The sequence below is a fragment of the Cyprinus carpio genome, chromosome A12, assembly GCF_018340385.1.
Source record: "Cyprinus carpio isolate SPL01 chromosome A12, ASM1834038v1, whole genome shotgun sequence".
Lineage (NCBI taxonomy): Eukaryota > Metazoa > Chordata > Actinopteri > Cypriniformes > Cyprinidae > Cyprinus > Cyprinus carpio.
The window spans coordinates 25,947,824-25,961,709 of record NC_056583.1 but is presented as its reverse complement, the minus strand read 5'-3'; the positions used below and the strand labels follow the sequence as shown (position 1 = coordinate 25,961,709).

Genomic DNA, 13,886 nt, shown 5'->3' with positions numbered 1-13,886 from the left:
GTCTGTGTGTCACACTATCAGGAGGCCAAATGACAGTACTTCATGTTTAGTGATTGCATTAATTATTCTAGCCTTTCTGTTGTTTACTTGCATGCATTAAAAAAAAACTATGAAGTATTTGTTACATCAGTCTGAATGAAACGCATCCGCGTGTCTGCTGTGACTGTGGAAGCTAGAGCTGATTCAGCAGTCTGGACACATGCCATCAGACAGAAGCTTCCAGAGAGAATCAGACACAAGTACAGACATGAAGTCCATGATTATGTGCTGTGAGTCCAGGGCTGTAGATCGAGCAATTCAGACGGTTTTCTCAGAATTGCATGATATGTGTTTAAGGAGAAATGCTAAATTGATTTTAAAATGTCACAAAACAGAGAAAAGTGGCAGAAATGAAGTGCAAAACTCTCAAAGGCTCTTTGCTCGAGACTTTATTTCCAGTCAATGATTACTAAACAAGTGTCTACTGACTATTTCAGGTCGTTACCGCAAACAGGAACATCACTTTACGTTTAAGAGCCGAAGGCTTCTTCCAAGCGGCATGAGAAACATCACAGCCGCATTTTTGGCATGTTGAGTGTCAGAGTGGAAATAAGGCGATCTGTCCCAGTGTAAAGTCATCAAAGAACTGCAATCCAAATACTTTTAAAGTTACCAAACAATTTAATTACAAGCAACTTGTGAAATGAAATCCAAAAATGGAAAAATAGCACTGAAAACTCTCTGAAAATACATTATGTTTAATTAAACATACAGGTGAACCAGAGCAAAAACCTCCGTTTGCACCAATTCGGATTGCATGCAACACAAAGGCTTTTGCCATCATAACACACATGAGTTATTAGAATTACTCGTCCGTCTGTATTATTCTGCCATAGAAAAGAGTTCTGTATTAACACAGCATGCTCACACTACAGACGCATCGATTTAGAAGATGAAAACGTTAAAGCGGGACTCGAAAGATAAGCATGGTGTTGCACAGTTAATTACAATACAAAACCAAACTATACATTCTACAGTACCTTAATAATCAGGAATCAATACACGCCGCAGTCACTCTCACACAACCTCAAACATTCAATCCAGCGACTGATTCCTTCTCTGTAGTCGTCAGTGACCTCCGAATTACTGTTAATTGTAAGTCAGTGTCACTCTCAAGTAAGTGTGTTTACAGATTAGACATTAAATGGAACTCAGTGTCTGTCGTATTTGTGCCGTGGTCAAAAATTCACAAAAAATATCATCACGAATCATCAGTAGGCTACAGAACTATTCACGCAATTCTCCAAATGAACCATTTGTGCAAGTATGGCAACGAAATAGATTGGCAATATTACATTTTAAACTACGTCTGCATCTGATCTCTATTTAGTCCGGATGCAGTAAGGTGCATCTGTTGAATTTTAAATAGATGTGCATCTTAGTTAACTTCTAACAAACTGCACGGTTAGATTTGGTAAGGCGCGCACAAACAAGGGCCGGGAGGGCAACAGGGTTTTTGGGCGCTGCGTTGAGTGAACTGGCACATCAGCTACACGAGCTCAGACCGAACTCAGGAATATCTACAGCTGCTGTCGAGAAGAGGAAGCCGGAAAGAACATCGGAATAAGTGCTACACAAACAGGTCAGATCGCCGTAGTAAAGCTTCACAGGCTAGACTGGGAAACACAACACTTGTCATCTGACATGAAGGTAGAGCGGATGCAGCGTCGAAACTCCCCGTCGCCGGACGAGCAGACGTGCTTCAGTTTTCCGGCGTGCAGTTCGTTAGGACGGACGGCGCTCGTTAGCCAGTCCTGTGGCTGCCGTCTCCGGTGCGCTGAGCTCGAGCGAGGGCAGCTTCTCTGGACACACGCTTGGGCTCTCGGGCCAGACCCAGGAAACACATCAAGTCAATGAAGCAGGTGGTCAGGTTGAGTTTGCAGCCGAACTCGCTGGTGGCGTAGTCGAAGGGAAAGGTGTGGTGATAGTTATGAAAGCCTTCACCTGAGAGATGAAAACAGGAGATGAGTCATCAATACACAATCTATGCAAATGCAATATATTTATATACGTCATTATATATCAAAACAATACTCTTAAAAACAAATTAATTAATTTCCAACATTTGGCAAAAATATAATTATATATTATCTTTGCATTTTGGTTTGTTATAAGTTTTTGTTTATATTTACTCAGAATTCGTGCTCTGCATTTAACCCATCCGAAGTGGCACACACACAGAGCAGTGAACACACACACACACTGTGAAACACACCCGGAGCAGTGGGCAGCCATTTTATGCTGCGGCGCCCGGGGAGCAGTTGGGGGTTCAGTGCCTTGCCTCAAGGGCACCTAAGTCATGGTATTGAGGGTGGAGAGAGCGCTGTACATTCACTCCCCCCACCCACAATTCCTGCCGGCCCGAGACTCGAACTCACAACACTTCGATTGGGAGTCCGACTCTCTAACCATTAGGCCACGACTTCCCTGAGATTTAATATTAGTTATTAATATTAGAAATATAGTAGATTATATATTTATTGTATTTCTACTATAGAATGATAGAATAAATTATATTATTTGTTAAATTATATTTTGTCAGTTGAGCATTTATTTATTTGAACTTTTCCATGATAGATTTTCATGACAATTAAGCACATTTTCCTCCAAAATTGCATAATGATATCATTAAATATAAATTCACACTTTCTTATATATCAAAAATATATATTCTAAATGTAATAGACATATCATTTCTAATATTTAGTAAATATATAATTATTTAAATATTTCTTATATTTCAAAAAAAAATATTAGAAATTATATTGCTATTATATATATATATATAAATGTATATATAAAAATAGTAATATAATATATGTGTGTGTATATATGACTATATAGATATATCTATATACCTAATATATATATATATAAAATAAAAATGATATTTTTCATATCGTAAATTGAGTTTTTATAAGTTTTCCATTTTAGTGTATAACAATTAAGGTCATTTTACTCAAAAAAAATTATAATTATCATTACTGTTAACATTTTATTATAATTTTTCTTTTGTGCTTTTCAGTATTGTAAGTAATGATTCAGCTATTTTTTTTTTTAAATTATAATAAAAATGTTTTGCATTACTGCAAACTCAATGTTAAGAGAGAGATCATTTATTTGTCCTCAGAGAGGAAATTCATTTTCACAGAGGGTGCATATATAACACCAAGACAGCTTATCTCAATACAATCAAAAAACAAATGCATAAGTGCAAGATGATGGTTGATTTCCTATGTGTTTAAAACACATATAGCTACCTAAGAGTGCTTAACTGTCCCAAAAATGAGTTTCGGCTCCTTGAATATATAGTTTTTGTGAACTCTAGTGTCTCAACTCAAGTTTAACTCATGCTCATCTTTGTCTCATCAGCAGTTCTTACTGTAAACGATGAGTACTGTTTGTGTTGATGCTGCAGATGGCTGTGGGTGTGAAAGCCTGATCGCACCCTCGCTGTATATCAGACGTACCTATAGCGCTGAAGGCCACGAATCTGTTCTCCCGGGGGTTGATGCTGCTGTCGTAGGGCCGGTTTCCCCACATGTGCGCGGCGCTGTTGACCAGCCAGGTGGCATTGAGCACAAGCGCGTATCTGAGGACGGCAGGGACGAATTACGCCACCCACAGAGACTCGCCCCAAACGTACCACGGCACGAACGTCGGCACGAAGAAGCACATCAGCAGCACTGACGACTTGTAGAATCTGACAGTCCAATCAAACTCAGTTAAAACAGTGTATTCTGGACAAAACTGCCATCCCTAGAACACAAAGCCAGTCTTAAGTAGCACAGGTATATTTGTAGCTAAAAATACATTGTATAGGTCAAAATTATGGATTTTTCTTTTATGCCAAAAATCATTAGGATATTAAGTAAAGATCATGTTCCATGAAGATATTTTGTCAATTTCCTACCATAAATAAATCAAAACTTAATTTTTGATTAGTAATATGCATTGCTAAGAACTTCATTTGAACAACTTTAAAGATGATTTTCTCAATATTTAGATTTTTTTGCACCCTCAGATTCCAGATTTTCAAATAGTTTCAAATATTGTTCTATCCTAACAAACCATACATCAATGATAAGCATGTTTATTCAGCTTTCAGATCATGCATAATTCTCAATTTTAAAAAATTGACCCTTATGACTGGTTTTGTGCTCCAGGGTCACATACGAAGTGGTTTCAGACTTGCCTCCTCTGGAACATGACGACTTTATCAGCCTTCAGGTCGCTGAGCTCCAGCTTGCGTCCCTTCTCAATGACGTCCGGATGCTTGCGGACCAGCAGCCAGCCGATGTGAGAGAAGAAAAAGCCTCGCACAGCATTGTGAGGGTCGGCGTCCGTCTCGGAGTATTTGTGGTGAACGCGGTGATCACGAGACCATTCGTAGATATCATTCTACAGAGAGAGCAGGAGAAGAGTGCCATTTCTAGATTACTAATAAAAAGAAAAACGACTGCAATTCTGCTTTGTGCCACTAGTAGCGCACAAATTACACACTACATCTTTAACACAAAATTCTATGGAAGCCTGTTTCAACCACAAAATAAAAAAGGTCATTGCGACTCTTATGAATTCTGACTTCTTTTCTGACAACTGTGAGATATGAAGTCGCAGTTGCGTTATAAAGTCCCATCCTGAGGAAAAACAAAAGACTATTTTCTTACAATCGCGAGTTTCTCACAGTTCTGAATTTAGAACTCGCAAGTGTGACTTTGTTGCAAACAATTCCGAGAAAAAAAAGTCAGAACTGCATGATACAAAGTTGCAATTACCTTTTAATTTTTTATTCAGTGGCGGAAACGGGCTTCTATAAAAATCTTCCAAACTAAGGTCTAACAAAGTTTTATTTGTAACAATCAAATGCATAAATAATGAACTTTATAGAAAGGGATTAACCACTTTTTACAACTTCTACAGTTTCACTAGCAGTCAAATGGATAGTTACAGTTTAGTAAAATGAAGAAAATCAGGATAAAGATCGAGATGAGTCTGAATTCTTGACAAACTCTATACTGACGCATGCAATCATTCCAGAGTATTCCTTCAGATGAGTTTGTTACCTGGAAGGCCATAGAGTTTGCGAAGGCGAGAAAGATCCGGAGAGGTAATGATGCTTTATATGATCTGTGACTCCAGAGCCTGTGAGCACCAGCGGTGACACCTAGAGCACTGAACACGAAACACGCCAAAACTGCAAAACACAAACATATGCCATCCATTATCAACTGCTGGAAATCACTTTAATGGAGCTACTTAAACCCACAAAGCACAACTTCAGTTTTTAATGCACATACATGGACTTTTAGGCATCTTTTAACTCATTTTAATGCATTTTTAAGCAAATATGATCACTAGGTACACTAGATGCTCTCGAATAAAAAAATTTATAATTGTGGCAAGTAAACCAGAATTGCGAGTTTATATTGCGAGTTATAAAGTACAAATTGCGAGTTATAAAGTCAGAATTGTGAGATATAAATTAGCAATTCTGACTTTTTTTCTCGGAATTGCGGGTTTATATCTCGCAATTCTGACTTTATAACTCGCAATATAAACTCACAATTCGGACTTTTTTCTCGGAATATAAACTCACAATTCTGACTTTATAACTCGCAATTCTGACTTTATATCTCGCAATATAAACTCGCAATTCTGACTTTATAACTCGCAATATAAACTCGCAATTCTGACTTTATAACTCGCAATATAAACTCGCAATTCTGACTTTATAACTCGCAATTCTGACTTTATAACTCGCAATATAAACTCGCAATTCTGACTTTATAACTCGCAATTCTGACTTTAGAACTCGCAATATAAACTCGCAATTTGACTTTTAGAACTCGCAATTCTGACTTTAGAACTCGCAATATAAACTCGCAATTCTGACTTTAGAACTCGCAATTCTGACTTTAGAACTTGCAATATAAACTCGCAATTCTGACTTTAGAACTCGCAATATAAACTCGCAATTCTGACTTTAGAACTCGCAATTCTGACTTTAGAACTCGCAATATAAACTCGCAATTCTGACTTTAGAACTTGCAATATAAACTCACAATTCTGACTTTAGAACTCGCAATTCTGACTTTAGAACTCGCAATATAAACTCGCAATTCTGACTTTAGAACTCGCAATTCTGACTTTAGAACTCGCAATATAAACTCGCAATTCTGACTTTAGAACTCGCAATATAAACTCGCAATTCTGACTTTAGAACTCGCAATATAAACTCGCAATTCTGACTTTAGATCTCGCAATTCTGACTTTAGAACTTGCAATATAAACTCGCAATTCTGACTTTAGAACTCGCAATTCTGACTTTATAACTCGCAATATAAACTTGCAATTCTGACTTTATAACTCGCAATATAAACTTGCAATTCTAACTTTATAACTCGCAATATAAACTTGCAATTCTGACTTTATAACTCGCAATATAAACTTGCAATTCTAACTTTATAACTCACAATATAAATTCACAATTCTGACTTTTTTCTCAGAATTGCGAGTTTATATCTTGCAATTCTGACTTTATAACTCGCAATATAAACTCGCAATTCGGACTTTATAACTCGCAATTCTGACTTTATAACTCGCAATATATACTTGCAATTCTGACTTTTTTTCTCGGAATTGCGAGTTTATATCTAGCAATTCTGACTTTATAACTCGCAATATATACTCGAAATTGGTACTTTTTTTCTCGAAGTTGCAAGTTTATATCTTGCAATTCAGGCTTTATAACTTGCAATATAAACTCGCAATTCTGACTTTACAACTCGCAATTCTTACTCCATAACTCGCAATATAAACACGCAATTTTTAGTTTTTTTTTCTCACAATTGCGAGCTAATTTCTCGCAATTACCTTGTTTTATTTTTTATTTAGTGGCAGAAACTTGAAATGAAATTTAGACGGTTTGCCTAGATTGTTCAGTGTCCATGGTGTGAAAATGACGGTGAGTTGAAATGCTTCGCATAGAAATGCTTACTAATGAAAACTATTACAGTATTATCGCACGAATAATTAACAAATAGTAAAATTATTTTAATTTTTAATTAACCTATAGAAAAGTATCAATACATTTTAATGCAGTAAATAAGGTCTAATTTAACAATGCCCCTCCCCCTAAAATAGAGAAAACATCTTTTACAAACATAATTTTGGAAACACTTAACAATAAGGTTGTATCAGTTAATGGACAAACAATACATTTATTACAGTGTTTATTGATCTTTGTTAATGTTAGATCAATAGATCATGTTAACTAATGAACCTTACCAAAGTTTAGAATGAGTAGTTGTTTTTATAACACAATTCTCAACACCCCACCCAAGACCTCACGTGGGTGGCCCCCAGGGGCCCCCAAAGCTCTAAACACACGCCCCTGAATATTATATGATACTTACACCAGATCCACGTGAGGACACTGGCGGATGGAAACAGGACGAGTCCATACAGAGCTCCGGTGTGCAGGAAAGCCATGAGAAGGACATTTCTCCACACTATGACGGTGGGAGGTTTGGGCCCTTCTTTCTCTTTATAGGTGTGATCAAACACGTCCTCCACTGTCTCCGGGTGCCAGATTGGAGATTTGATGTCCCTGTCAGGCATGATGAGCTCTGCCGACACAAGCTTCTGTTATTGTAACACACAAAAAGAGCAGCGGATACAGCAGAAGCAAAGCGAGGGTAAAGTGGGTCACATCCCTGTGACGCATCAGAGCAGCTGCGTTTGTTAGGAAGCAACACTCACCGGAACTGATGCTGCGGACTGAGCGCACGGTGACCCGCGGAGTGAAAGACGCCGCGTCTGATCTGAGAAACACAAGAACGCGTGAAGCGCAAACAGCTGCCGGTGATGCGAACGCTAGGAACACTGCGTTCTGATTGGCTAGATAGTTCGATGCCTCTTTAAAGCGAGCGTTCGGATTGGCTGATGCTCATCTGATGTTTCTCGTTCTCGTTATTCACTCCAGCATCCCCGTACAACCAAACCAAACCGGAGCCGGTGCATTTATAAGGCAGCTGCGCTCACCCCACCGGCGAGGAGTTTCTCCGCCGCAGCCAATCACCGCGAGCTCTTGCTGGGTTTGCACTCAGCACTATTTCATCACTACACGCCTTATTATTTTCATATTTGTTCTTGGATGATCACGTTATATTGCATCTTAAATTACGCAAAACATTGATATGCTGATAACAGGACAGGAAATATACTACATTGATCTATCAGCTGAACTACAGTGACCTCAGGGGTTTCCTTGCTTTGCAGTGTCAGGAATAACCTCTTTTTAATTAAGGGACTTTATATAATGTATTGTATTATACTGTCCCTTAAAAAAAAAAAAAAAAAAAAAAAGAAAAGAAAAAAAAAAATTTTTTTAACGAGTCAAATGTACAATATTTCTATTAATTTAATATTAATTAATTTCTAAAAATTGTAATAAATTATATATATATATATATATATATATAATTAAAATTATATTTTTATTTAAATAAATTATATTATCTAATTTTTATTTATTTTAATTTCTCAAATATTCTAAAACTATTAGTTTGACTTTAAATTATGTGAATCGTTGTTTTTGCTATATAACAAAGTGCTCCTGAATGTTGGTGAAATGAAAGAGTGAACATCTCAAGTTTATAAATTATATTATATTTTACTAAAATAAAAAAGGAAGACAGGCTCATGCAGTCTGAGATGCTTTACTGTTAAATGAAATATAATTACTCTGCGTTGATAAGTCAGTCTGTAAGACACCAGTATTTTCTTAACTGTAATTCTCAATCAGTGCATCGGTCTCTACAGTCACTGCTTTTCTCATGTTTCTGAGACATTCCTCAGCTGTCTGAAGACTGATCATCTCAGCTATTATTATTAATAACTGTAGTTTAATTTTTGTGCTTTGAGATACATAATTCTCTTTTCGTAATCATAATTTGTCATTTTCATCAACATCTTTGAATGTGTTAAATGTTCTTGTTAAAGTTTTATTGAACTTTCTACATGTGTCACACTATATGACCTCATGATAAACTGATGTGAAGAAGGCACTGGTCCGATCCAGATAATGATTTTGATATTGACATGACATGATTTTGAGTGATATCATTCAAACCTTTGCTCTCATTTCACCATCACACACGCCAGAAACACACTCATGCACATGGCCATATTAGCTTTATTATCAATGATAAAACAATTTGTGCTGCTTAATATAATTATGAAAACTGTGATACAATACCATTCAAAAGTTTGGGGTAAATATAATTAAAAAAGGGAAATAAAGGAAAAGGTGTACTTTTATTCATCAAGGATGCATTAAAGTGACAGTAAAGACATTTATAATGTTACAAAATATTTATATTTCTAATAAACGCTGTTCTTTTGAGCTTTCTATTCATCAGTGAATCCTGAAAAATAAACTGCATCACAGTTTCCACAAAAATATTGTGAAGCGCAAGTGTTTTCAACATTGCTAATAATCAGAAATGTTTTTTGAGCAGCAAATCATCATATTAGAATGATTTCTGAAGATCATGTGACACTGAAGACTGGAGTAATGATGCTGAAAATACAGCTGCGCATCACAGAAATAAATTACAGTTTAACAGAGATTCACATAGAAAACAGCTTTTTAAATTATAATAATATTTTACAATTGTAAAGTATTTTTGATCACATAAATGCAGCATTGGTGAGCGAAAGAGACTTCTTTTAAAAAAAAAAAAACATTGAAAAAAGTTAATTATTCCAAACTTTTGGCCATCAGTTTATATCTAAACATTTTTAAATGTCATTTTTGTTTTGCTATAATAAAGTGTTCTGGAGTGTTGGTGAAATGGAAGAGAGAGCAGCTAATGTTTATACATTATATTAAATAAAACTAAAACTAAAAGGAAAGAAAAGCTCATGCCTGTGTCAGACACTCAGACAGTGGGTCTAGACTTAAAGAGTTAATAGTGTTAATAGCTACACACAGTCTGTTCATCCACACACACCACTTCACCAGCATTTAAATGGAACAGGTTGGTGTATTTATTCAGAGATGCCTTTCAGAAGCATCTTTGCGTCTCTGGAGGGCAATCCTAATAGTTGAACTATAGCGCCATCTACTGTGCGTTTCAAGAAAGACAAACATAATCAATAACCTGATACGAGTAATTTTAGGATTAGACCTTTAAATGAGATTTTACATGTTTTTATATGTGCATCATGCGTGATGACACATTATTACTATTTCCACATTGATTCTTACTTCCTGTAGCCTATATAGATCAAATAATTCTAACCAATAATTCTATATAATCAGAAGAGGGAATTATATATGGTATGTTATATATATTTAGTATACAGTTTCTGAAAAGCATGATATTTTTCCTGCTTTCGTTTAATTTAAATGCCACCGTGTATAGAGTTTATGTTGGACACGTCATCATCACTCGCCTGCTGAGACTGTTATCCACAGAAATAGAAAAAGATGGTGGAGTGTATGTTGGTATGACACCTGGAGTATAAAATGGGCGGGGCTAATGTCCCAGACTCTGTCTCTAATTGGCCAGGTACATGATTCTTACCATTTATCAGCAGACTTACATATATAAACAGATAATATGGGAGAAAAAAAGAAATAAATAACTGAAGTAAAAATAAAAATAAATGTAAATAAAATGGAAAATAATTTAATAAACAATAATGTTAAATAACACTTTAAAATGAATCCAAATAAAGCATAAACTGTATTTCTTTTGGTGTACTATGTGGTATGTGTGTATGCTATTCTGTTTTTTTATTATTATACAAAGAGCAAAAACATATAATATATATATTATCAAGAAACAATATCAAAAAGAAGAAAAGGAAAATAAGAAAAGATAGAAAGACAACTGATAAGGGGGAGGTAAGTAGGCTATTAAAGTTCAAAACAAACATACACACATTCAAGTTCACAAGTTTTTACAGCTTTCTTATTCAAAGAGTCTCTGATACTGTCAATATATATACATATTTCAGACAACAAAACCATCAAAAGTGGTTTCTTATGGTAAATGTACACTTATGAATGTGAAATAAAGTAAATGAATCAAGTGTTCCTCTTGCTCAGAATAGTCATTAAAGCCAAAGAGAACATTTTCCCATAAGAGTGAAAAAGGTCTGAAACACTGATACATTTCATTAATCAGGTGTATGCTGGATTATAGTCACGTGGCACCTGTTACATTTCTCCGGGTTGATCGGATGAGCCAATCGCAGCCTTGTGTGATGAGCTCCAATCTTACAGCGACTGCTAGAGCAGATTTCAGAGTATCCCAGATACGTCTGCAAGACGTCTGTTAAACATCGCTTCATCTGGAAAGCGTCTGCGGTGTGCAAACATCTGATAGACGTCTTTAAGATGTCAGTTAACATCATAAACATCTTAAAAACATCTTCTAAACGTCTATGTGACATCTGACAGGAAACGTCCTGTAGATTAATTGCAGATGCGCAAACACTCTCGCAGATGTCATATAGACGTGATGCAGGCCTGCGCGTGCCGTCAGGGATGTCTTTTAAATATGTATACTTTTTACCACATGAATATCGACAACAAAATAAAACTCCCCGCGAGGTTTGAGTGGGTTTCAATAGAGAGCTGCGCTTTGTGGGCCAGCGAGCGCCACCTGGAGGAAACACCTGCCGCTGCGTCTCATAGGAAACTCTTATTCAACATTCGCGTCTCAATGGTGCGCCCTGCGTGTGTTTATTAAATCATCTGGCGTTTCTGAGTAGCTCAGTGATGGAGGTGAACCGGGATGAAGCGGAGCGATGCATCGAGATCGCGCTCGGAGCGCTGGAGGGCGCGCAGCCGGAGAGAGCGCGCAGGTTCCTGGAGAAAGCGCAGCGGCTTTTCCCGACGCGGAGAGCGCGGGGTGAGCGCACGGAACCCGGGCTAATCCAGGCCTGATCGCCTCGGTTACCCTCATACAGCGCTCATACCGGATCGTATTTGCTGCTCACTGAATTCTTATATTCAGGCGAAACGCGCAGTTTTGTGTTATCCGCGCGCGTTACGCATGGAAATCTCGTGCTGCTCGAGCCTGCCGTTCTGATTTAAACACAGAGATGTTATTGTTTAGTGTTTATAGTACTGTGTGTGCTGCTGTATCGTTATAGAGTTGCTGCTCTGATGATGATGATGTAACTGTTGCATTAACAGCATTATTGCATTCAGGTGTTAATCTGGCTGTGTCTCAAATCCCAGTGAGCTGCCTGGTTAGACAGCAATATTAGGGCAAGACGTGCACGTGCTGAAACGGTGTTGCCCATAAATGTTGTTTAGGTCAGCATGTTACAAACTCAGTAGTGCTGCTTGTTTATATGATGACTGTAGTTGTGTTCTATGTAGGCAACTCACTAGGTTATGAGACACAGCCGATTTAAGTGTTTAAGTGTTGCTGGAATAGTTCACACAAAAATAATTTGCTGAAAATGTGCTCATCCTCAGATCATCCGAGATCAGGATGAGTTTGTTTCTTCATCAGGTTTGTAGAAATGCAGCACTGCATCAGTGTCTCAGCAATGGATGCTCTGCAGTGAATGGGTGCCGTCAGAATGAGAGTCCAAACAGCTGATAAAAACATCACAATAATCCACAAGGTAATCCACAGCACTCCAGTCCATCAGTTAACATCTGGAGAAGACAAAAAGATGAAACAAATCCAGCATTAAGATGTTTTTAACTCAAATACCATAGAGTCTATAATCCATAATAACACTTCCTGCAGTGAAAAAGTGCATCTGCTGTTGTCTCTCACATCAAAATCAGCCACATATTAGTTTAGAGCTGTTTAAACGCTGCTTGATCTGTGCAGATTTCTCTCCTGATTCACACCAGAACACTTTTTCACTGGAGGAAGTGTTATTATGGATTATGAACTCATATTTGAGTTAAAAACGTCTCAATGCTGGATTTGTTTCATCTTTTGTCTTCTGAGACACTGATGCAATGCAGCATTTCTACAAACCTGATGAAGAAACAAACTCATCCTGATCTCAGATGATCTGAGAGTGAGTAAACATTATGCAAATGTAAATTTTTGGATGAACTGTTCCTTTAAGTATGCTGCTCATCTGCATGTTTGTAGGGCGCTGTGCCACTGTCTGTTGGTTTGCCGTGTTTTACTCCTGACTGTTGGTTGATTGGCAGAGCTGCTGGCGTCTCTGGAGCAGAACGGCGAGGCGTCGTCTCAGAGAGCCGCTGATGGCACAGAAGCTGGTCAGCGCAGGCCTGAGGTCAGCAGTAACGACTCCAGTAAACCCTACACACCTGAGCAGGCCGAGGCCGTCAGAAGGTGCCTACAGTGTTCTCACTTCAGCTTCCGTTTAGTTGAATAAACAACCTCCTGCTGCGAGTTCTTCAAGGAATCATGTTCTGTGTCTGTAGTGTTATATTTTTACCCTATTTTCCTTGTTAAGTCCACTTATTCTAGTCAAGGGTTAAAAAATGAACAAAAAGCAGGAATTTAGTAATGTACCTAAATAAATAGACCTCAACAGATATTATTCCATACGATCCAAATCAGTGTTTATTTTTACTATTATTTATATACTATTATAATATTCATCATTAACATTTGAATTAGCTTCTATATTTGTTTTCAGATTTTTTTTAGCTACGTTTTAGTAATTTTGTCATGTGCTTTTGTCATTTTTATAATTTTCCATTTTTAATTTAGTTTTAATTTAGTTTAAGTTTTAGTTAATTTTTTATGTGCAATTGTCATTTCTATTTGTTTATTTATTTATTATATATTTCTTTCTTTCTTTTCAAATTTAGTTTTAGCAAA

At 37.0% G+C, this 13,886-nt stretch overlaps 2 protein-coding genes across 2 annotated transcripts in view; one reads left to right on the top strand and one right to left on the bottom strand.

The window, feature by feature from the left end:
• Positions 1 to 412: 412 nt before the first annotated feature.
• Positions 413 to 8,061, bottom strand: LOC109101093 (acyl-CoA desaturase-like). Its single transcript, XM_042768199.1, is given in 6 exon segments — positions 413 to 1,983; positions 3,510 to 3,742; positions 4,235 to 4,440; positions 5,106 to 5,236; positions 7,458 to 7,686; positions 7,804 to 8,061. Coding segments are annotated over 5 exon segments (975 nt in total). The 5' UTR covers positions 7,663 to 7,686; positions 7,804 to 8,061; the 3' UTR covers positions 413 to 1,783.
• Positions 8,062 to 11,747: 3,686 nt separating this feature from the next.
• The window catches only part of dnajb12b (DnaJ heat shock protein family (Hsp40) member B12b), a 14,850-nt gene continuing 12,711 nt past the window's right edge, over positions 11,748 to 13,886 (top strand). Inside the window, exons 1-2 of the mRNA XM_042768198.1 lie at positions 11,748 to 11,969; positions 13,247 to 13,391. Of these exons, the coding sequence (XP_042624132.1) occupies positions 11,837 to 11,969; positions 13,247 to 13,391 (278 nt within the window). The 5' untranslated portion in view covers positions 11,748 to 11,836. The remainder of the gene's footprint in view (positions 11,970 to 13,246; positions 13,392 to 13,886) is intronic.